Source organism: Vollenhovia emeryi, unplaced genomic scaffold (genome assembly GCF_000949405.1).
Source record: "Vollenhovia emeryi isolate VEMERY1.0 unplaced genomic scaffold, V.emery_V1.0 DF939235.1, whole genome shotgun sequence".
Taxonomy (NCBI): domain Eukaryota; kingdom Metazoa; phylum Arthropoda; class Insecta; order Hymenoptera; family Formicidae; genus Vollenhovia; species Vollenhovia emeryi.
Window position 1 is genome coordinate 295229 of NW_011967131.1, and position 24004 is coordinate 319232.

At 45.4% G+C, this 24004-nt stretch overlaps 5 protein-coding genes across 10 annotated transcripts; 2 read left to right on the forward strand and 3 right to left on the reverse strand.

Annotated features, from left to right (window-relative positions):
* Positions 1 to 908: 908 nt before the first annotated feature.
* LOC105560248 (transport and Golgi organization protein 11) lies at positions 909 to 3242 on the forward strand. Of its 4 annotated transcripts, none has more exons than XM_012009185.1 (5): positions 909 to 998; positions 1927 to 2157; positions 2254 to 2348; positions 2432 to 2580; positions 2658 to 3242. In XM_012009185.1, the coding sequence occupies exons 1-5, from the start codon at positions 989 to 991 to the stop codon at positions 2863 to 2865; spliced, it is 693 nt and encodes a 230-aa protein (XP_011864575.1). In that variant the 5' UTR covers positions 909 to 988; the 3' UTR covers positions 2866 to 3242. The 4 variants fall into 4 exon arrangements, with proteins under 4 accessions (XP_011864575.1, XP_011864578.1, XP_011864576.1 ...); XM_012009188.1 differs by having other exon boundaries at positions 962 to 984; XM_012009186.1 differs by lacking the exon at positions 909 to 998 and adding an exon at positions 1013 to 1259.
* A 2590-nt stretch (positions 3243 to 5832) lies between these two features.
* Positions 5833 to 9862, forward strand: LOC105560250 (YTH domain-containing family protein 3-like). The gene is made up of 4 exons (XM_012009189.1): positions 5833 to 5952; positions 6223 to 6250; positions 6921 to 8722; positions 8833 to 9862. Exons 1-4 carry the CDS (start codon positions 5917 to 5919, stop codon positions 8875 to 8877), a joined length of 1911 nt encoding a protein of 636 aa, XP_011864579.1. The 5' UTR covers positions 5833 to 5916; the 3' UTR covers positions 8878 to 9862.
* A 249-nt stretch (positions 9863 to 10111) lies between these two features.
* Positions 10112 to 13817, reverse strand: LOC105560251 (EF-hand domain-containing protein 1-like). Its single transcript, XM_012009191.1, has 5 exons — positions 13528 to 13817; positions 13225 to 13361; positions 12675 to 12997; positions 11515 to 11966; positions 10112 to 11149 (listed from the first exon to the last, which is right to left on the reverse strand). Exons 1-5 carry the CDS (start codon positions 13573 to 13575, stop codon positions 10346 to 10348), a joined length of 1764 nt encoding a protein of 587 aa, XP_011864581.1. The 5' UTR covers positions 13576 to 13817; the 3' UTR covers positions 10112 to 10345.
* Positions 13818 to 14474: 657 nt separating this feature from the next.
* LOC105560253 (sodium-dependent phosphate transporter 1-A) lies at positions 14475 to 21179 on the reverse strand. Of its 3 annotated transcripts, XM_012009195.1 has the most exons (8): positions 20257 to 21179; positions 19446 to 20181; positions 17156 to 18019; positions 16601 to 16807; positions 16032 to 16242; positions 15386 to 15872; positions 15214 to 15311; positions 14685 to 14800 (listed from the first exon to the last, which is right to left on the reverse strand). In XM_012009195.1, the coding sequence occupies exons 3-8, from the start codon at positions 17357 to 17359 to the stop codon at positions 14766 to 14768; spliced, it is 1242 nt and encodes a 413-aa protein (XP_011864585.1). In that variant the 5' UTR covers positions 17360 to 18019; positions 19446 to 20181; positions 20257 to 21179; the 3' UTR covers positions 14685 to 14765. The 3 variants fall into 3 exon arrangements, with proteins under 3 accessions (XP_011864583.1, XP_011864584.1, XP_011864585.1); XM_012009193.1 differs by having other exon boundaries at positions 14475 to 14800; positions 15214 to 15872; XM_012009194.1 differs by lacking the exons at positions 19446 to 20181; positions 20257 to 21179 and adding an exon at positions 18833 to 19306 and having other exon boundaries at positions 14475 to 14800; positions 15214 to 15872.
* Positions 21180 to 21257: 78 nt separating this feature from the next.
* Positions 21258 to 23350, reverse strand: LOC105560252 (cytochrome b-c1 complex subunit 7-like). Its single transcript, XM_012009192.1, has 4 exons — positions 23188 to 23350; positions 23021 to 23071; positions 22096 to 22262; positions 21258 to 21475 (listed from the first exon to the last, which is right to left on the reverse strand). The coding sequence occupies exons 1-4, from the start codon at positions 23213 to 23215 to the stop codon at positions 21398 to 21400; spliced, it is 324 nt and encodes a 107-aa protein (XP_011864582.1). The 5' UTR covers positions 23216 to 23350; the 3' UTR covers positions 21258 to 21397.
* Positions 23351 to 24004: the final 654 nt, after the last annotated feature.

Genomic DNA, 24004 nt, shown 5'->3' on the forward strand with positions numbered 1-24004 from the left:
GCGCAGTACGGATCGGCGCGAACGTGAAACAAAAGAGCGAGTGGGCATACTGGTTATACTGTGGTATGAGTGTGTATTAGTAGACCCGGTGTGAGTGTGTATATTAGTGTATCATGATTTATCCCCTCCCAACTTCTGTTTAGCAATAGTTTGTCTACCGTAGCGCCGCCGGTGTACATATTTTGAACTACCACAGAAACCAGGTTTTGGTCTCATTCTCGAAAGCATTAGTTGAGCCTCCTTATCTCTATTCTTCATGTTCTAGATCTATCCAATCAGCATAAAGCGCTTATTAAGCGCTAACTTCTGCAGAACACAGCCAATTTTTGACGCATTGGATTCGCCGGAAATTTTCTTTCAACCAATCCAACGCGTCAGAAATTCTATTCCCTGTTCCTGTTGCCTGGCATATTGTGATAGGCTTTAAAAATTCTATTCCCTATTCCTATTGCCTGTTGCCTGGCATTGTGTGATAGGCTTTAAATTGTAAATAAAATGACGGTTTATAGTATAAAGCTGCGTTTCCACTGAGCGCGTCACACGCCAGGTCTGCCCGTTAATCCAATGAGCGAACTACTTTTGTAGAAAAGTAACGACTTTCGGTTGTACGCTGTACGCTCATTGGATTATCGCGCCCTTTAATGGCCTTTTAATGGGTGCATCCAGAAACATGAATGCTCACTGAGCGCTCAGTGATTGGCATATTCTTTTAAATTTAAAAAATACATCTTCTGGATGCACCCATTGATAAAAGAGGATTCAGAACACGGGCCTTTATATAAACGGAGCGTTGCAAAAGATGACGTTGAAATTCAAATGACGCCCGAGTTTCGCGCGTACGTTCAATTTCGTCGATGTCGCTGTTTCAAGCGTGACGGTGGCGCCCGCTCTATGTCCATTCGTGCTCCGTGCTCGAATTTCAACTCGTCGAATTCATAACGAACTTCAGTCAGAAAGTGAAGGTTGTGTGTCCGACGAGCCACGGTAAATGCGAGAGGGTAAATATTCTCTTCTTCACAGCGGAATGCTCGTCTAACAACACTCTTCGGTTGGTCGTTGATAATCTGCATCTATTTACGATCGCTTCACGGATGATAATGTGCTTCCGGATGATTTCGAAGTGACCCGAGTGACTCGATAATGACTCCTAACCGTATATCTTGCCTCGTATTTACCACGGATGAGTGAGCGATAAAAACAGAACGGGGGAGAGAGACTACACGAAACGCTGTCGCCTGTGCCTCGTCGATTATGTCCGTGTGAGATGTGTTACTGAAAAGGAAATATTGCTTCGTTGCACTCGATTAAAGAGAGCACTTTGTCCTTTTGTAACTCGAGACAAAGGTGTCGGACAGTCTGATGGCCAAGAATGATCCGTAAACACAGTCCGTCTCGGTCGTAGACTTAAGAGACCGCAAGACGGAGGAAAACTTAAATCGTGTTCAAAATAGACTTCCACAACTCAAGGTTTCCTCTGCCTTAGGACCTGAGCAGAGTGGCTGTCTTGTAGTCTTGAGACAATGTTTTGTGTTTTAATTTTTGTCCTCAAGTAACGCACAATAACTGTCTTATGACTTAAGAATACAAAACAGCCATTCTGCTCAGGCCCTTACGTCTACGACTAAGACAGACTTGGGGCTTGAGCAGAAGGATTGTCGTAACCGTTTACGAACGTGTTACGCCATCAGCCAGAGTGTCAGCAAGAGCTGTTGACCTCCTAACATTTTCACTTAACTTTACGTTTCACTGTCTGCACACTGTATTGACTTGTACACTGTCCCACTTGGAAAAATGCTCGTTATCTTCCGAGACACTGAGGTCTCCAACGTAACAAGATGCGAAAGCGACGCGACACTTTTATACTTATGTAACGTGATATTCAGGTTTCACGTAGCGGTCGACTTGATCTTGGAAATGCAATTTCAGGTATAATGTCAAAGACGCACAGTCCAACGCATTTTAACGGGGACACGGACAGCTTTTACGATCCGAACTTTCCGGCGGATATTAACGCGCGGATGCGAGTCCCTAGAAGCATTCGTGTGAACGGAGATTGCCTGGAGGAGGATATCGCTGTCACAAATAGAACTATGTGGAGTCAAATACCAGCCATGGAGAAGCTTGAAATGCACGTGCCAGACAGGATTCTTGTTGTCGGTGAGACATCTCGATTGACTAGATGTTTCGTGTTTGTCGCAGTAATATTTTACTTCGCTCTCCCGCAATAATCTCATATAAACTTGTCCATTGAAGGACAAGAGCAGCATGTTGGTACCAAGGCGCCACCGCCAGAGATTGTTTTAGAAAATGCTGTAATGCGCACCGAGCCTGCTATAGTCAGAGTACAGGTAATATGTTAAAAACAAAAATTATAAGTCGACACAAAACAAAAATTACAAGTTTACCATCAGACGTTTGTTCTTGTTAACAGACACCCCCGAGAGTTTTGACTCTGGGCAATCATTACTTCCCAGCAGTGGACGAAGAGGAACCCCCTGTGCATCACAATGAAGTCGTAAAGGCAGTGGATGTAGCACCTAAAACTTACAATGCAGAAACGCAGATAACGAGACACGTCAGGTACAGAGCTCGTCGCGGTCCTAGAATCTTTTGCAGGGTATTTCATCTTTCATCTGTTGTCGCATCTTTATTTATAGAGAACAAACGCCCTTCAATGCCCTCGACGTGTCTCTGCCGCCCAGCGAGGAGGTTCAGCACTTACGTCGCCAAGTAGGTAAATTAAACCGCAGGGTGATGGCACTCGAGCTGGACATGCTGCATCGCCAGCAGAGAGACAAGCTTCTGTATATGGCGACCATAGCGTATTTCATTTTGAAAGCCTTTTCCTGGATAACTAGAAACTGAAGCGAGTTTATTCAAAAGGAGACGGGAATGAGAGAGAAAAAAATGCCAGATATTTATTTCCTTAGAACAAAAAACCAGCTTCTTGAGCCGTTCTTGCTGTGCGAAAGTATAACCAAAGACTTATTAACGTCTCATATATCACCGGGGATAAACGACGATGCGAACAAGACGCAGCATACCTATTGGTGTGAGCGTTTCTACATCGCATGATTAAAAAGGCAGATGACAAGTGTAATGAACGATCATCTTACCGTGTTAAAAGTAAATCTCTCTTCGTTTTAAAGGATATGTACCCTGTTAGATTTGACAATATGTATATGTGTTACTGTTAATGTATATACAGCATTCGGGGAATTAATAAACTGGGTTAACTTTCACACGATAAATATACCATATGATGGTCGCACGCATATTAAATTCACTAAGTCGAGATTGTCGATTTTAATTCTCAGTATTATAATACAATTACAGTCTTAGAAAAGATTAATTTTGTCGTGCGATATCGTAAAAATGGTATTTGTTGCTCTGTTTATTCAAATGGTACAACTTATTCCTAAGTAGTTGTTTTCTCTTTGTGGCCATAGCAATTAGAATTGTAATCCTAATATATAATATATATACTGTGACTAATAAAATCAATAAAGATATTATCAAAATTTTAAAACTTTACAATGAATAGAATTATGTAATTAAGAGCAATCTATATGAGACTCACCACGAGAGTTAGCATGGCAATATTTATGACAAATTTTTGTTTCATATTTTTGGTCGTTTATATCGTTTACAGGTAGCTGTTTTCAAAATTATAATAAAATATGTTGACAAAATTTTATTTCTTGTATTGTCAGTATGTGTGTGCGGTGAGCGTGGCACAGAGAAATGTGCGCTACTAGCAAACAAATGAACGAGAAGATCAGAGTTCAAATCCACGACATCGCTGATTTTTTCGGACGTTACTTCTCGAAGGGAAGTTTGTAACCACCGAGATTATCACATACTACTACTAGCGAGTCTTGTCGCCATCAAGTCAGCAGGCTCATCACCTGCCCGTCTGAATTCTGACTCCTGAAGTACTTGCAAAAAGGTGGAGACAACTTGTCGAGTCCCTGTGTTTCGCGGCGAAATGATGGGCTTAAAGCCCGCTGCAGACGATGCTATTTTTCCTGCTGGATTGCTTGCAATTTAGTAAATTACTAGGAATCCTGAATGCTGAGTGGTGCAATGATAGTAATTTACTAAATCGCAAGCAATCCAGCAGGAAAAATAGCATCGTCTGCAGCGGGCTTTAATTAATTAATCATCAGTATGTAGAAAATTTAGTTTCCCTTATCGGCCGACACTATCGCAAAATCGTGAGTCAAAATTTCGCCACTTTTGGCGCTGGCGTCGCCCGAGGGGGATGCTGGAGTTTACTGATCTTGATCTCACTGACTCCATGATGCAGCGTATAACCGGACTTACAAAAATGTCAAAACTGAATACAAGAATAAGATGAGGAAGCGGATTATGTTTTTCTGAAACTTGTAAAAATGACAAAAAGTAAACGAATTCACAGGTTGAAATTATAAATATTCTAGTATTCACTCACCTTTGTCATTTTCGTAACTTCCAGAAATTGACTCCCAGATAACAATTAGGGTTATACGCTGTGCCTACGAGCCAGTGAGATCAAGATCGGTAAACTCCAGCGTCCCCATCGGGCGACGCCAGCGCCATAAGTGACAGAATTTTGATTCACTATTTTGCGACAATGGGTCTGTTTTTTATTGCTGCACTCCTGAACTAGTGCACACTGGTGCAATGAGTTGGAATGAGAGGTAATCTATTTGTTTCATTTTAACTTATTGCACTAGTTCAGTAGTGCAGTAATAAAGAACAGGCCTAATGTCGGCCCACGTTCGATGACGTAAAATCAAGCCTTCGGTCTCTTCTTAAAAAAATTGTTTTAATAAAAGTAATTAATGTAATTACTTGCTCCAACGTATAAATGTATTTACGCGTTATTCGTCACACTGCGAATTTTTCAATGTCACACTAGGCTCGATCATTAATCTGTTCCACTACCTAGCGTAAATCCGTGAAAAGTGAAAAATTTCATTGACGAGTATTGAATTCTTCAATGAAATGTTTTACTTTTTCCGAGTTTACGCTAGGCAGGCTTCGTGGAAAGTAAAAGGATTTCATTAAAGAATTCAATATTAGTCAATGGCTGTGTTCAGCAGAAGTTAGCGCTTAATAAGCGCTTTATGCTGATTGAATAGATCTAGAAGAAAAGCTCTATTTTAGCACAGATCTGAAAGTATAATCCAATGAGCGCAAAGCGCTTAGCAAGCGCTAACTTCTGCTGGACACAGTCAATGAAATTTTTCGCTTTTCACGAGTTCACGCTAGAAGAGAGAGAGAGAGAGAGAGAGAAAATATTCACAATCGAGCCCCTAGGGACGTTCGTTCGGAGACGCGGGTTGGTGTGCCTGCGAGTGGACACGGGAGGTCAGTGCACGTCACGTAGTTGTTGCTCGAAGCCGAGGAATCCGTTCGGTGACTTCGGTCGTTGGCGGTGGTCCGTCGTGCCGTAAGTGCGATACGCAGCAGCGAACTGCTCCGTCGGTGACTCCTGAGCGGGCCGGAGACATTTGGTGCGCGGTCAGGCTCGGTCAGCTCACGCACAGTTCGCGCTCGACGGCCACGGCCACGTCGGGCGAACGCGCGCGCGCGCGAGCCGAGGAACAGCGGGAATCGCGGTAGAGAGCGGAGTCGCGGACGCCGTGCGCGGGACTACCCGGGTGTGCGAGTGGCCGAACTCGCCGTTGCGAGGAGACGTGTCGGCGAGCGAACGAGAGCAGGAGAGACGGACGGATCGCTGGATGTAATCGGGGCTCGTGATCCCAGCCAGTGGCACCCTTGACTCGACCGCCTACTCTATCCTAACAACCCAGCTCGTCCCCTCTGATACGGTAGCCGCCGCCACCGCCGCCGCCGTCGTTGTTCGACGCCCGCCGCCGACGACGACGACGACGACGACACGCGAGGCAGCCGCGCGAGTCGCAGGTTATGTCAAGCGGATTGGCAGGCGCTGTCTCAAACCAGGTCAGTGTGTTGTGTTGACGCGGTACGCGCCGCACCGCACAGCGCCGTGCCGCGCTGTGCCGCGCCGCACCGCGCCGCGCCGCGCCGTGCCGTGCCGCGCCGTTCACTGTTGCCGTTGCCGTTGCCGCTACCGCGGCAGACAACCGACACGTACAACACCTCCCCCCTCGTATCCCCCCCGCCCCCCCGTCCCCTCCCCCGCTACTGTCACACTATCGAGGGCTGGCACTTCTCTAAATTTTATATGTTTTTTCATGCGACGGCATGCAGCGGATGAAAGGACAAACCGGCAACCAAGGTGAGTATCCCGCCGGCAGCTCGCGGCCGACGATCCGCCTCCTCGCGGTTGCTCGGCGTCTAGAGACTCCTCGTATGGAGGAGCGCGCGTTGAATGAGAGCGGCGAAGAGCGGGCTCTTTTATTGGAGGATAATGCTACGTTAATCGCCCGGACGCTCTAAGAAGTGTAGTTGCGTATACGTTGAACGCCGTGAGGCTTGCGACAGCCGAAGGAATAGGTCTTGTCGAAGAAGCGAAGAAGTCGATGCCGGCAGAACGTTCTCCAGAATGAAACCGAAAGATTTAAAAATGCGCCGCACCGACAATCCGAATTCCTGTAGAATACGACGGTCGATTTATCGTTGAATCTAATTCCGGTGCTTTCAGCTTGCGTGCGTAACCGCGGCTGTCGCGTTACGTACAGTAGATTACTTGTCTCTTGTTAATTCTGTCTGTCTGGACGATGTAACTCCACTGTAAGGTAACAATAAAAAGCTGAAAATCATGTTGTCGTGCTGTTTTAGTATCTGCAACGCGAGATTTATATTTACCTCGGGGAAACATCTCGAAATAATGTTAGCAATCTCTTTGCGAGGGACGGGCGATGTCGTGGCTGCTGTTTTATCACGTGTGCCTAATCGCTGCATGTACCTTTGAACACGCCGAGTAAACTCAGTTCTGTTTCGGACAGTGAGCAATGGTCCTAAGGAACACCAGCAGCAACAGCAAACAGAGCATGCCGCTGGCGAGGACACTGGTTTCGACTCGTGGCGAGGTGGCAACAATGCTCAGCATCACTCGAGTTACCCGATCGGAACCGGCGATCCGTACAGCCAGTACTACGCCGGTACCTCGTTCCCCTATCAGACCTTCGGCGCGGGCGACGGCACCTGGTCGAATGGCACCGACCCGGTCGCATTTTTGTCTGGATACGGTGGTCAAATAAGCCACGATGCCTACGGCATGGACGGCAGCATGTTCTCGGCGTCGGCAGCCGGTGGCGGCTTCAGCGCGTTCGGCCAGCCGCCGTTCAACTACTTCCACGGCAACGGTGACTTCAATACATGGGGCACGCCGAGGAGGACCAAGTACGAGGATTACTATCAGCCACCGCGCGGCAACGAGAGCTATGTTAACCCGGCGGCGAGCGGCACCGGCGAGATCAAGACCATCGAGCAGGGCGTGCAGGGTCTGTCGATCGGCGGCGGCGGCGCCGGCGGCGGCAGCGAGCTACCGCGGCAAGATCAGCATCCGCAGGCTACGGCGCAGCAGATCAAGCCCGAGCCGAAGGAGCCGAGAAAGATAACGTGGGCGAGCGTGGCGAGCCAGCCGGCGAAGCCGGTGCCACAGCTCTCGTCCTCGCAAGGGATGAAGAAGAAGGCGGGCATGCCGCCGCCGCCTATCGTGCCGGGCAAGCACAACATGGACATCGGGACGTGGGGCGAGGGTAAGTCTTCCGCACCGCCGCCGCCTACGGCACCGCCGCCGCCGCAGGTGCAGCCGCCGATCCCGCCGCCGCCGCCGCCCGTCCAGAGGCAGCAACGACCGCAACAACCCCCGCAGCCGTGCTGGAACAGGCAGCCATCCGCGCCGGTCACGGCGACGCCACCGATCCCGCAGCAACAGTCGCAGCAGACCCAAATCCACATGCCGCCGCAGTCGCAGCAGCATCAGCAGTCGCAGCATCAGCAGTCGCATCAGCAGCATCATCAGCAGCAACTTCAGCATCAGCAGATTCAGCAGCAGCAGCAGCAGCAGCAGCAGCAACAACAACAACAGCAACAACAACTTGCCCAGGGAAACCAATCGCATCCGGTTCTCGACGAACTAAAAGTAAAGAACGACTACAATCCCATAGATTTTGATCAGACCGCGCCTGGCGCGAGGTTTTTCGTGATCAAATCCTACTCGGAGGATGACATCCACCGGTCTATCAAGTACGAAATTTGGTGCAGCACGGAGCACGGCAACAAGCGGCTGGATCAGGCTTACCGAGAGGCGAGCCGCGAAGGCGCGCCTCTTTATCTGTTCTTCTCTGTGAACGGGTCCGGTCACTTCTGCGGCATGGCGCAGATGGTCTCCCCTGTTGACTATCAGTGCAACAGTAGTGTCTGGTCCCAGGACAAGTGGAAGGGTCAGTTTCGCGTCCGTTGGATATACGTGAAGGATGTTCCTAACGTGCAGCTGCGGCACATTAAGCTCGAGAACAATGAGAACAAGCCGGTGACCAACTCGCGAGACGCGCAGGAGGTCCCGCACGCGAAAGGTATCACGGTACTGCGTATTCTGCACACCTACCGTCACTCCACGAGCATCTTTGACGACTTCGGGCATTACGAGCGCCGGCAGGCCGAAGAGGATCAGCGCAAGGCCCCGAGCAATCCCATACAGCATCATCATTCTTCCTCCAATCATAGAAACAGGGGACATGCCCCGGATATGTCCAGAGATCACCACCCGCACGGTCACCAGCCTCATCTGCATCAGCGCAAGGTAGATATCTATTGAGTTCGACTCGTACTACTGATAATGAAATTACCTCCGAACGGGATTGTCGTTCTCTCACGTCATCTGATGGAACGTTATCTTCTTTCTGTTTGCAGGAACGCGGCGGTGGTCGTGGTGGTAGAGGAGGCTCGCGCCAGTAGCGCTTGATATTTCAGAGACGTAATGTCGTTAACGAGAGTAATCGATGTAAAGGAAGCACGCTACGACTAATAATCACGTCCTACCACTTACCTTTGCTTTCCTGGATCCACAATGGGCTTCTTCTGATTTCCTGTGAATCGAACATTCGTTGTTGACCTCGGCCGCGTTGTTCTTTTGTTGAAATGATTAATCCGATAATCAGATAACACTAGCATCGCGTCGGCATCATCGTAAAATAATATATAACCGCAACTCATGAGGAGAAGGAAAAAGAAGAGATGCGAAGGAGGAGGATGATACACTGTTTCGAAGGATATTTGATTAAACTCCCTGACGATTACAAAGCATATAGTGTGGTGTTGCGTGCTATTCATCGAAAGGTGTTTCTTAAACGTACAAATCATAAAACAGGACAGAAGACGGGAAGAGAAAGAGAGAGAGAGAGAGAGAGAAAGAGGGGAGAAGAGGGAAAGAAAAAAAAATGCGGTAGAAGGAAAAAAAACTGTAATATGTGGACTAATTCTTGTAAAATGCTTAAACTTTTGTTGAAAATGAAAAAATCTATACAAGAACATTATATTATAAACAAGTGTCATTTGGATTGGTTATATATCGTTTTAAATACCAATGGACATTCAATCTGGTGCCTGCAGCTCGACAGAAGGGTCGAATTTCCCCTTAATTGTTAATAAGGTGCAGGGGCTTGTTACAACGTTCTCAGTTGTATTTATAACCATCATGCTTCACAAAATGAATTATACAGAAAATTATTGGCGTTTATTTTAGCGCGTATTCTATATGTATTGCGAATATATCATCTATTATTATATTATTCATGGACTACAGAGAAATGAGTTGAGGATAATATAACGAGAAGTGAATAATATTACAATTAATCTACTGTAATGTACACGATGACGACGATCATTATTATTGTACCATTTGGTGACATTTCATGAGATATGATTCTTATTGTTAAACGCATCTCTGTTCTCTGTTTTTTCATTAGAAAATGACATTTTTTGCAACGATGGCAACGTTTATATCGTGAGCGATACTGAATAATATAAACAAGATCGTACTTCTTAATTCATTAGCCAAGTTGATTAAGTGAATGCTCCCTTTTTGTAAACTGATGAATTCAGTTTTCACATTTTAAACATTTATATTAAATTATTTTATATGTATAAAATTTTAAAAAAGTATAAAATTTTAATAAACTTTTTATTGTTAATTCAACGTTTTGCTTTTAATTAAAGAGAAATCGATTCTAAATTTGTTGCAAAGAAATAAATTGTTGTCAATATTATTCAGAATTGCTCGGTGTATAAGACAGTGCTATTTTTATAAAGGACGAAGAAGAATTGCTTGTAAAATTTATTAGCAAACCTCATAGGGTTTGAATAGCGATTGAGGGTTCGGTATTGAAAACACACCGATAAATCCATTTATGCGTTAATTGATGAATTAAGCCATTGTCAATTCTTTATGACCAATCGTATCGAATTCTTTGTCCATGCATTTGCTCGCATTAACATCATCCTCAACACTTTCCGTGATTATATTATCCGTAAGGAGCTTCTGTTCTTCTCTTTCTTGTATCTTTTTAGCTTCAGTATTCACGTCGTCCTGCAGCATACCCTGCTGAAGAAAATACTCGCGCAGGTTCTCCCGGATCTTCTGACAGATTTTGTCGCGGTTTGCCTCAACGTAGCGATACACGAACGGATCAGCGCCGGTGATGACGAAGCGATGATTGTACGCGTTAATGCGCGCGCCAATGAAAAAATCTTGCGGCGTATAATACTCTGGATTGTCCTTTCCCGTGCACGGCTTCGCGATCAGTCGGAAGGATAGGAAGCAACCCTCGCGTCGGCCAGAATTACGCTTCTCAACCTCGTTGATTTGGATGGTGCCGTCGCTCAGGCTGTACTCCAGCACGAAGTCGCGCCCCTCGTCCTCCGGATGCACCGCGTCCATTCGCGCGGAGTAGCGCAGCTTCTTCGGAAAGTTTGCCAGCTGGCGAATGACGTTCTTCTTGGGTGGCTTCGGCACGAACGACAGGCAGCTGGCGTATGTATCCTCGGGGCTGCCAAATTTTATGTGCGGTGGTATCTCGTACTTCGCCGGCGCTGACTTGTCCGCTCTTGCGGGAATCGGAATCGCGTCTGGTTGCGGTGTACCCAACATGTCGGAGTAATATTTGCGCGTGAAAGCGTCGCAGTCGTGCAGTAGGAAGCGTCGTCCAAACAGGAGAATCGTTTCGCCTACCTAAAGAGGAAGTAATAACGTGATTCCGAATTCGCTTGCGTTTGTTTTAGCGAATTTATTTTTAGTGCATCCCCGAGATCGAAAATGCTATTACAATTCTTTAATGTCTTATCTATTTACGTGTTTACTTTTGTATTATTTGAAATGTAAAAGAGGAACTCGCTTCTTGGTCTTTGGACTTTTGCTTGGTTCTTACAATTTCAAAATTGTACTCTATAATCAAGTAGTATGAAGAAATTCTATAAAGAGGTTTTATGATTCATTGTTAATAGTTCCATCTATTTATGTAATTCATATTATTTAATCAAACTATTATATTACGACCAAGTTAGCACGAGGCTGAAAATAGATTAAAATTGTCTCACTCTAAAATCCCGCGACGTGCAGTACTCGACGATCTCGGGATCCCCGTATTCCATGTAGATACTCGGGTGCCAAGACGGCAGACTCTGCCAGTTCTTGGGCACACGCATTCGCTTCAACAGCATCGCCACGGGATCCTTGCCGTCGTTGGGCTCGTGAATTTCGCGGATCGCCACGGTGTCGTCCGTCAGAAAATACATCACTCGGTAGCGATCGTCGTTCCACGTGGCATCGAACGACAGTACCATACCGTCGTATTCCAGGAAGCGGCGCCTGGCATCATCGCCCACCATCCACGTGACCCTTGTCGGTGTTCTGCACTTGGCGTCGCGCTGTTCCGTGTAAGGATCCGCGGGAAGACTCTCCTTCTCACCGACATCGATGCCTTGACTCGTCAGGAACTCTCTAGTGAACGGGTCACAGTCGACGATGTGATAAACCACGCCATAAATGCCTAGGGGAAATATAGTCGATTCAATTATAATCATTTGTACGTCCTAGAATGTCGCCCCAACAAAAATTGTAGCTATTAAAATATAAATGTACATGCACATGTGTATATTTATATTTTAATAGTCATGATTTAATAGCGTTTGATAGTTTAACCGCAATACTTTTTATTTTGTGTGAAGTGCACACGCACGCACACGCAGTGTCTAGATCTCTTTAAACTTGATCAAAGCACTTGCCATTAAAAGACTATGCGTGAAAAAATGTATCATATGTTTACAAACTTTTAATTTGTTTTAGAATGTACTTTTGTTTCCATGCAATCTTTTATTTAGCTAGATTTGAAGGAATTTTAAGGAATTCTGTATTAAAATATAAACGTACATGCGTATATGTGTGCATATTTATATTTTAATAGTCAGGATGTAATAGCGTTTGAGATAGTTTAAAAGCAACACTTTTCATTTTGTGTGAAGTGTACATGCGCATACACAAAGTGTCTTAAGATTTCTTTAAACTTGATCAAAGAACTTGTCATTAAAAGACTATGCGTGAAAAAATGTATATGTTAACAAACTTTGAATTTGTTTTAGAATGTACTTTTATTTCCATGTAATCTTTTATTTGGCTAGATTTGAAGGAATTCTGTGTAGCTAAACGGAAATGTTAAGTAACGTAGAAGGAAAAAGAGGCGAGGAATACGTCGACGTACATACGTCAGTCCCGACATTAAAGTCTTTCCAGGTGAACAGATCTCCCTTGGCATTTTTCGGAATTCTGCCGCGTCTCACCAGCTTGCCCTGTCGGAAACCAGCGTTCTTCACCACGGGCTCTATCATACAGAGCGTGTCGTCTTCCAGATAGTAGATGATGTCTACGTGACGAACGCGATAATGCTCGTCCGGCGAGTTGAAGACTCCTTGGCGAAAGAAGGCCTTGAAGCGGAGGCACTTTTGCGCGAACAGCGCGTAATGTGGCACGAATTGCCGATACACGCGGCAAGGCACCCGGCCGTAAGTCGACGATATGTCATATCTGGTAATAAAAATTAAATAAAACTAGATAATCATTTTAATTGCGATTGAATAACAATATATTAATACATCATCAGTTTCAAAATCGTGTGAAACAATTATTCTAATTAGTTTAATAATTTCAATATAATTACTTCAATTAATTTTGTACATACACTATTGTTTTATAGAATTATATAATATCAATGTGACTATGATTTTCGATTAAGAAGGTCCGCAGTTACTCACTCCACAGGATCTAGACCTTCGGCGTATCGAACGGATGCTGCGTCCGTTAATCTCCTCCCGATGCCGTAATTGGTATCACGTGTCACAGGAAAGCCATTTAAAATGTCGAGCTTGTGCGGCAATTTGTAATCCTTGACCTTACGAGACGATGAGATTTGTTCAATACGTCATTTAGTTATTAAAGCACCAATTTGGAAAAGTATAGCCCTCGAAATCATTAGCCCATGCAATTCTTTCAATTATAATTTTCTCGTTAACGTGGAAATAGAGTGAGTGCTCAATTGCAATTATTCGGACACTTACGCTGACGTCTCGAAAGGTGTATCCCGGTAAAAGGGGTAAATTTGCCATACCGACGATGAAATATCGCGTCGAAAGTAAGGAAGACTCTGCGGCCGAACGCCGACATGTTCGCTGTCAATCGATTTCAACAACTCGCCGAGTTGCTGATTTGAAGATTAAACACATCCCTATAACAACGCGACTGCCTATCGATTTAACCAATTAACCCCCGGCTCTGTATCGCTGTATAACGGGGAGTCAATTCTGTATCTTACACTATAGTGAAAATGTTAAAAGCACGGAAAGAACAATGTAGCTGCCGTAGCTAAAAACTGTGGCAACTAAATTTCAGTTGTAAAATATGGATAGCTACTAATATTTAGTTGTGATAACTAAATATTTTGATGCTGTGCCTATTGTATTAAGTGCAACAGCAAGCCGTTTGCTGCGGTTTAGAAATTTATAGTTATGGCAAAATATTTTTAGCAAACCATGATTAGTTACGGTAGCGAAAATTTTTTTCAGTCAGTGGCTAACTTTGTCTCTTTTTAACCGTCCGCTTAGAAACAAACTCGCTCACTTTTAGCATTTTCACTATATCGTAAGTTACACAGAATTGATCCCCAGGTATCCCCCGCGGAAAGGATCGATCTATTCTAGATTGCAATGCTTAACTCTTAAACGCGCAAGTTTTCGTAGCATTCTGAATATTTTCAAGATAAATAATGACCGTTTAAGAAACCCTAGAAATATATTACAAAGATCTTTTACTAATTTGAATCTTATAACAGATAAATGGCCTAAGAAAGGCCCTTAATTTCTAAGGCAAGCCCTAGTTGGGCCCTTTACAGACATACAAAGTCACGAATTTCTCAAGTACACGGATGAGTCGCTTTACAAAGCTGCGCACTTAAGAGTTGAGCTTAAAACAAATTTGAGAGGAAGTGCGCAACGAAGTGGGCGAGAACTTTTCTTTTCGACCATTTATTTTGTTCAGAACTTATTGACAACAGCAGTAGTTGGATGGTTTTTTGCGTCTAAAGCGCTTCGCGATTGCAAAGGATCACAAACTAATTATCTCGCGGAAAATGGCCATGCAGCCGGCGGACAGGCAGCCGGCCATCGGCACGGTGATCAGCCACGCGAACGCGATATTGCGAAACAGCTTCCACGACACCCCCTTGCCGCCACGCGAGGCCCATCCTACGCACACCACCGATCCCACTTTACAGTGCGTCGTTGACACGGGTAGACCAACTTTACTCGCCAGCAGAACCGTCACCGCGGCACCCACCTACAATCAAAGTCGGTTTCACATTACAAGATAAGCAGTACATAAATCAAGGAGCAGAGAGAAAGGCTTAATGTCCATGAAACCAAATAGGAAATTGACCTTGTCCTTTCGAACATAGCGGAGAGAGAAAAGAATTGAACATTATTGATCCCTTCGGACCTACAATGTTCATTGGACGTCGGTTTTATTGCACGCAACTTGTAATATACTTCGAAAAGAAGGAAAAGATAATAAGATTTCCTGAGACGTTGCGTGTAATGGACATCAATTCTTATTACTGCCGTGAAAATTGTATCACAAATTTATCCTTGTATTCATTGTATTCAGACAGATTTTTCGGCACGATGGAAGACCGAAAGGATCAACTCCACTTCTCTAGAATTCTTGGAAAATAATCAGCTCCAAGCGTTTACCTCTATGGTGAACCCGGTCGTGGGAGTGATGCGCGCCAGGTCTTGGCCCAAGGTCCGTATCACCCTGCGTCCCCACACCCACAAACCCGTGGAGATACCTAGGCCACCGTACAGCAGTATAAGTATGGGCGTTTCGGCCTCCTGTCGGGCCGAACCCTCCGCGTATACCGACCAGAGCCCGATCAGCGGCCCGATCGCATTACTGACGTCGTTGCCGCCGTGCGCGAAGCTGCCGAACGTCGCGGTGAGCACTTGCAGAAAGGAGAACAGCCTCGAGACTTCCGGCTGCTCCTCGTCGTCCACCATCCCGTCCATCTGCGCGTTCTCCGCTTCCACCTGGGAGACCATCAGCAACGGGCTCTCGCTGCTGTTACCGCGCAACTGCGGCGCTAGATCGGCCTTCGCGTTGCCGTTGCTGCTGCCGCCGCAGGGAACCTCCGAGATCACCGACAACGCCGTCGTCTCGCTGTTCTCTTGGCAGGGGCCAAAGTGCGTCGCCGCCGTTGTCGCTGCCTTCTCGTCGCTACCGTTCGACGTTAACAGTATTCTCGCTCTCTGCCGTGGCACCACGAACACGTACACGACCATCGCAGCGAATTTGCCCGCCAGCAGCGCGATTATCAAGCTAACCCACCACGGCATCTTGTCCATCTTTAGTACTGACATGTTAGGAAAAAAAAAACATATCTTGAGTAAGAAGAAAAATTCATGATCAAGAGTATTGCATGGAGATATGTCATTTTCCCTTTCGCTCCCTCGAAAATATGATTTCGAATTTTGGGGTAAACTGACGTACTTAATTGTCCCAAAATACTCACGTTTAGGTCCGTCAAGCGCAATTGACATAATATTGATAGCAACGGTGAGACCGTATGCTATGGGGAGAATATGGAGACCTCGTTCAAACGGCTTGTTGGACTGGAGCACGGATTTTCTAAGAAGCCAAAAGATACTGGCGGACATGACCCCGCTGAGCAGAGGGCTGGCAAACCAGGACGCCGCTATGTTGGCGAGAGCTATCCATTTCACCTACGGCATCCGTACGGCTTAGAGTTAGATTGCTACATTCATGGACTACGGCGCGTAACGCAGTCGCAACGTAAAGCGTCGTCTACAATACGTGGGGTAAAGCTTGGCGTAAGGAGCAAGAGAGAAACCGTGACCTTTAGCTTTTGGTGTAAGGCAGCTAAAATGCAGGCATAATTTTAAAAATATTTGTAACACTGGCCGCGCGCGATGGCGTTCTGATTCATCGAGCGTAAGCGTAAGAGCTCAAGAAGGAGTAAGAAATAAAATTGATTAATTTTCCTGCTCCTACTCCTACTCCTTACTCCAGGCTTACTCCACGCATTGTAGACGACGCGCAACGCGTCGTGGTGCTACTAACCCCGGCGGTACCCCGGCACACGAGCGAAAATCCAACTGTAGCACCAACAATGGAATGCGTACCGGAAATTGGAAGTCGTAACGCGGTAGCCAGCAGTAGCCAGATACCGGACCCGGCTAGACTGCATAACGCTCCTATCATCAACTCCTTCTCGTGGCCCTCGTACAACGAGACGTCCAGTATACCCTTTCGCATTGTGTCGGAGACCTGCAGCGGAGGGACAAATCGCTAAGTAAGAATCATTTTCCAAAATCGTATTTCCATTATAGGTTGCTTCGTAAAATGTCCGCGCAAATCGGGACGAAAGGGAGCAAGTTTTGAAAACTACAGACCACGACCCATATTCCGAATCCTCTTTTATCGCTAAGAGCGCCGCTAAAATTGGTTTCAAAGCAGTTTTATTGGCTGAAAGGATCTTTTACGGGCGCTTTTATCGAATAAAAGAGTTCTCAGAATGTGGGCCTTTGGGTTCTCCCTCTGATCTCTAACATCTTTACTTGCGTTTACAGAATGAATTGCGGATAGTTGGACAACTGGCGTTGTCGCGATACCTGCCTTGTATCCTATCAGAACGGCACCGGCGATCTCGAAGACGGTTGCCAGAGCACAGGCTTGGAATATCGTGAGCACCCCGGCGCCGACGCTCGTCCCGAAGCTATTGGCGACATCGTTGGCGCCGATGCCGAACGCCAGAACGAACGCCACTATAAAGCCGACCACTACTATCCAGATTAAGCTCTCATCGTATGGCGTATTCATTCTCGCTTCTAACTTAAATCTATTCAGCTTGAGCTTTCGATGCGTGTTTTGTTGCGTGTGTATGCGATTATCCTCCTACTACACGTGCGCACCCAGAAAATTCATAGGCATAAATTATCATCCTCTCCCGTTCCTTTCCCCTAAACGCTTCCATAACAAATAATGTCAATCGACCTCTGAGGACCTCGAGTAGCAAGGAAGAGTCTTTTCTGATACAGAACGTTATATCAATACTGTGTGTAAACGCTTATCCATCAGAATATATCCTTTCCATATATACTTGGATGAATGTGTATATATATATATATAATTCTTTTATAATATAATAATGTATCTATATCTTCTCATTGTAGCCCTAATACGGTCAATTCTTCAGTAGTTTTGTACATGTAGCAGAGGTAGTATTTTGGCGCAGCACCTGATTGATCTAACATCGTGATCGTGACGATCTCATCGCACATTCGTACGTCACCGATGCACAATTGTGTCGAGCTGATATACTCGAGGAAACGAGGAAGGTTACTGGCTGACTGTTCTCGCAACGATCGTCGTGCTGTTCCTCGGATCGAGATTGTGACGCGCGGTCTTCGTGTCTTCCTGATGCGCCTCTATCAGCGTTTTCCTCGTGTGGAAACACGCCGGTCGCTGCATTTCCCGCATCTGCAAATCGCACAAAACGATTTCATCGACCATATCGTAGTGGACGGTACACGATTTCCGCTAATCCTCGTAGGTTTCTCGTGACTACCACTTGAAATGTATCTTTCGGCGCGTGCAACGTCCCTGATCATTCTTGTGGTATTCTTCTATGAATTTCTGAAGAATTACAATTCAGAAAGGCAGAAAACTTGAAGAGTACTTTGCGAATTCGCTGTGCTATCTGGGCTGTCTTGTCTCGTTTTTCTCGCACCAGTCTTTCCAAAAAAGAATAATGAAAATTTTCCCGGTGACAGAGCTTACAAACAAGAGTGCGTTTTACGTGAAACATAAAAAAAATTACATATCCCATATGACTTCTAACAGATTAGACTGTTCTAAAGTATAAAAAGCCAAATATCTAAAGTAGAAAAATAGACGATTCCCAGTGAGAAATGATTCGTCCGTCGATGTCGATTCGACGTCGCTTCGACAAATCATTTCTCACCGGGTTGTGCTGAAATAAAATTGGAAAAGCCACCGCACAAAAGAAGGATCGCCGTCTAATTAATTCGCATTTCAGATTCGGTGCTCGACCACGAGAATATCCGAATGTCAGAAAAGCAGGGCTTTTAACGTTAATGCAGGCTGCAACGTTCTTTCCTCCGAAATTGAGACACGGGCGACGACGGTGCGGTGCCGGCTGAATGCAGCATTGCATGCACTCCCGAGCATTATTCGATCGTTATACCCCGACTAATCTCTCCCCTCCCCCTCTCCCTGCCGCCGCCATGGGATTTTAACGAGGCTATTCCTGCGTTATTTTACGACACTTGCCTTCCCGACGCTATTTAGAATTTCCGAGATCTCGCCCCGGCAGGTCGGCCGCGTCTCGCGGGGCAGCGAGACGAGACGAAAAACGATCGAAGCCGTCTAATTGGCGCCCCGTACAACTTTCGACGCGACCCCTGAGTCATCCACCGCAATTCGATCTCTGAACTATATGTATAGCGACGCGGAAACCGATAGCGCGTCGTCACGAGCCTCGGGGTATGCGCAACAAGACTCGTTCCCGGGATGCTACCCTCGAGTGAAAAGAAAAAAAAAATCACCCTCGAGGGGGAAATGACGAACGTACGAAAGTTCCAAGCGCCCCGTACTGCTTTCGCGAAACGATTCGACAGTCTTGCAGGGCTCGCGGAGTCGATTTTCGACCGGCGTGCAAGCGGGAGAGAAGCCGCGACTGAGTGTCACCGATTAATCCCTTCCGTCGATTTCCTTCATTATCAGGCGTCTTATCGGGAGGACCGATTGCCGGGTGCAGAGCGACGATAATTTCTCGATCGAATGCTCCGCCGGTTAAAACCTCCCCCCGAAGGGGGAGAGAAAGAACGACCGACGAGGATCGCGTTCGGGCCAGCCGTTAATGTCGAGGAGAGGCTCAATTTACCACGTTTCGAATCATTTTCCGTGCTGACCAGCGCGCGTCGTGTCCCTCGGCACGTTGCTGGCGAGACGCTGGTGGTCACGCGGCAGGCTCATCCGGTAGGCACGAGCTCGCTCGGGCGTTCGGCGGGGTGACACTCGCGTTCGGGTGGACCGCCAGCGGAGCGGCGAGCGGTATCACCGGGGTGGAATCAGCAGCAGTACTCTCGCTCGCTTGCCACCCGTCGCGATACGACGTCGAGTCACAACGGCGTTCTTGAAAACTTTGGCGGCCGCACGCTCTTCTCTCTCGGCGACGTCGCTCGGCTCGGCTCCGCGTGGGGGTGAGATATTGATCCGTCGATTCGCCCGCGAAACGCGTGCCGCACGTATGCAGGGGATGATGCAACCCAATGACGATCAGTGGACGATCCAGCGACGGCGAGTCCGGCCCGGTCGAATCCCATTGGAGCGCCTTCGTTCACCCTCTTTCTCATTTTCTCTCGGATTCCCGCTCTGTGCAGCACGCACGTCCGCGGATACTGAGAGAGGGAGAGAGATCGTGCGTTAATCGCGGCGTCGAGGTATCGATTTCGGAGTTGGAGGACACTCGACAAGATTTTAATTCGGGCTCTCGGTGCAGCAGCATTTGCTTAATATCGGGATAATGCGGGTGCAATGTATGATTACAGGGCTTCGGGAAATTGGGCTTTGGTCAGTGTCTCCTGAAAAACCACCCTCGTTGCGGCATCCGAATCCAGCTGCGATAATAACATTTCTCAGAACAATTCTTCTGTACATACAACTTGAAAGATTTCAATAGTTTTCATACTTACAAAATTAGAATAGACGAAAACTATCATACATTCCCTCGATTTCTCCTCTCAAGTCTTCTTTCTTGAATGTCCGTTCGAAAATTGAGGAACTGACTGGCTCCTTTATAAACGCTAAGTGCTTTGTCGATTTACAAATATTGCAAATTTTGCATTCGTTTTACGTTTCGTACAAATTTGTTGTATTCACCAGAGCTTGCTATCTTTTTTTTTTAAAAGATATAGTTACAGATACTATCTCCGGAAAAATCATTCAGTGCACCTTGTATCTACATCTGAATCGAAGGAATTCAAGGAAATGTAACTTGGATTTTGTATCTCTTCACTGAACCCATTGAAAAATGATCTTGCGTCTGTACCTTTGATAACAAAAAGTCAAGATACCAAGCTCTGGTATTCGTTATGTACTGTATTTCTCGGCTCTTCTTCTCGCTTAATTTGCAGAACTCGGCGAAGTGTATTAACGTCATTATTATTATTATCGCTTAATTATCGTTTCGTTATCACGCGTGCCATCTAAATGATTGATAACGTGCACTTACATAAGGGATATTAAACGGACGGCAGATGTGGACGGGCGAAAATAGCCAACGGCGCAATATACATATAATTTCGTTCTAATTATGCGTGTCGCGTATCTTTCAATAATAATTATTTTCATTCGACATCTTTCGTGTAACGAGCTACGAATTATTTAGGGGCATGGGTGCGGCACAATAATTAAACAGATAATAATATTATGTCTATCAATACGCAGCGTGGCGCCACATTCCTGCAACAGACATTTTTTCACATTTATCATCAATTTGAGTCGGCTTATTCCCTACTAGCACAGTGCATTGGCCCAATACCACCAATATTGGGCAAATTTTCAACCAATATTTGGTCAATGCACCGTGCTACTAAGGTTGTTACTTACTTGACTTGGAGAAATTACTGATTACTTGGACATTTAGGAAATTGGACGGATGTTGCAACGCAACAAAGTACAGGACGTCGCTCATTGCTGTTTCGAGCAAGCGAATGTAATTTATTTAGTATCTATTCATCTTATATATGTACAGATCAGCTCTTCTCCACGGAAAGGATTAAGAACGGATAATCTTTGTTACATTACTATAATAATCAATCGTAGCGCTGCGTTTTATGACGCTTCCCATCTCTCTCTCTCCTCGCGCTCTTTTATAACGTCATCGACATACGGCTGAAGATATCTTACATCCTGCAAAAACATTCTTTTGTCAACTGAGGAATCTAGATCGATTATGTTAGAGCAATACACAGGTAATCTAATTCGCGTCCACTATTTGTACAGCGATATCATAGTATAACTAATAGGTCCGCTCATTTGTTTCGTTTTGCGTCAATCCCTTCTGCGCATCCGACATTGCTCTGGGCAGACCAATGAGAGAAAAGTTGTATGCGTGGTAGTGTAGCGTTGATACACATGCGCCGCTGGATTGCTGCTCAAAATAATGGCAGAATACCACGTGATCGGGAGCGCAAAGATCAAAGGGGTCGACAGAGAGTCAATCAGGATTTAGCTTTAAGTTACCTGTATGGGAATTCTGTAACTTGCCATTGAGGCTCTTCGGTATCGTTAACTGGCAACAATCCATGAAAAGCTGTGCCTTTTTCGAAGATCCTCTATGTTTAACCATTTAAAAAGTGATGCTGACTGGCTAATTTTTAATTAATAATAACTACTCTACAAAGCAGGAGTCGAAAAAATGGCTCGGGACTTTTCAACTCGGTTTTTCATGGGAAATGTCACTGTATAAATAGTGGGCGCGTATTAGATTACACCCTGCGCATCGATCGGTCAATGGTAACTTTGCTGACCTCATCGAACTTGGTCCACTCTTCTTTGGGTAGAATTCTATGGCAGGCACTCAATTGCATGGCTCTCACTATGCGGAAGTTGCGTCGATCCACGATTTCTTGAGGCACGCGCCTCAGCGCTTCCGTTACGTCCGCATCTTCGCGCAGTAGGTCATCCCTCCATAAACCTAGATGGAAAAATTAATTTTTTTACAATAAAATTAAGTACAATTATTCTGACTGTACATTGCCCAAATAATTTCCGCGGTATAATAAATTGTCATATTCTTGAAGAGATAGACATAATTAAGTTACGTCTCTTGAACTCCATCGATTTTGATGTGGATACAAAATGCACTGAATTATTTTTGCGGAGAAAGATACAGGTACAGATGGTAGCTGTATCTGTATTGGTACCTTGTAAAAAATTATACAAAGCTCTGATTGCCACTTGTCAGTACTGGCAGCCACTTTCTTTCATCAAGAGTATAGATGTAAGATCACTTTTCAGTGAAGAGACACAGATACAAGTTAGATTTTTTGAATGCCTTCAAATTAGATGTAGATGCACTTAATTATTGTTTCCAGAGAGATAGTATCTGTGTCTGTAACTGTATCTTTTAAAAAAAGAAATACCAAGCCCCTATTGCTTGTCTACACTAAGAAATATGTATCAAGAAGACATCATAAAGAGAGAAGATCGGAACGAGTTCCATGTCATATTTGGTTTTTCGCGGAAAATCGCGAAGATAGTATGAAGCAAAATATAAATTCTAGGCTTACAGTACGCCAAATGACGTCTAGGTCGACGACATTCACGTAGAGGAAACCCCCCCCCCCCCAAAAAAATTAAAGTCAACAAAGTTAGGTTAGGTTGAGTCGTGAACTTTGCCAAGTTTTCGCGAGATTTAAAAGTCAATCGAGTAAAAATGCCATTCCTCATTACCGTATTGATTAAATCCGCTGAGATTGTAACACCATTTCCTGAAGCCGATGGCTGAAACAAGCAAAACGTTATGTAAGAACCATCTCACTTACCGATCGATCGCGCGAAGAAACAAAGACGTATCGAGATTATTTTAAGAGACAAAGGGTGTGAAATTGGCTATTTACAGATCAGCTGATTCATTTGCTTGCTCATTTTCGAGGCTGTGACGTTTTCTACGGAGAAAATCGCAGCGAGACTCGACAGATCCTGCGGCGAGCAGATTGATGCGTCGAAAATTAAATGGCGGCGTGAGTCAGCTGTCAAGGCGATTCGCGTAGGTACGGCCCTGGCAGGTGGCAACTCGAAGGAGAAGCTTCGAAACGACTCCGATTGCGCTTCAATTAATTAAATCGGCGATTACTTTATATATTGAATTATACTTTCTCGAAGAAACTTAGGGCCGTGGCACACAAACGGCCTTAAGCTGGGTCTACATTGGAAGTCGTAAGTCGTGTCGGAAGAAATTGACCAATCACAGTTCATTATTCTCCTTACGGTCGAAGAATAATGAACTGTGATTGGTCAATTTCTTCCGACACGACTTACTACATCCTATGTAGACCCAGCCTTAAGCAATAAGATGTAAGCAGTAAACGAATTGACCAATCATAGATCGGTATTCATAGTCCGTTCTTAAGCCCGCTGCAGACGATGCTATTTTTCCTGCTGGATTGCTTGCAATTTAGTAAATTACTAGGAATCCTGAATGCTGAGTGGTGCAATGATAGTAATTTACTAAATTGCAAGCAATCCAGCAGGAAAAATAGCATCGTCTGCAGCGGGCTTTATATTTAAGCCTCCGCTACAATGATTCTCGGTTCTGTCTACAATGGTCGTAGTCGTAGTCGCTCGATAAGAATTGACCAATCGCAGTAGATTATTCTTACTACTACGATTTGTAGACAGAACCGAGAATCATTGTAGCGGAGGCTTTAAGGGGAT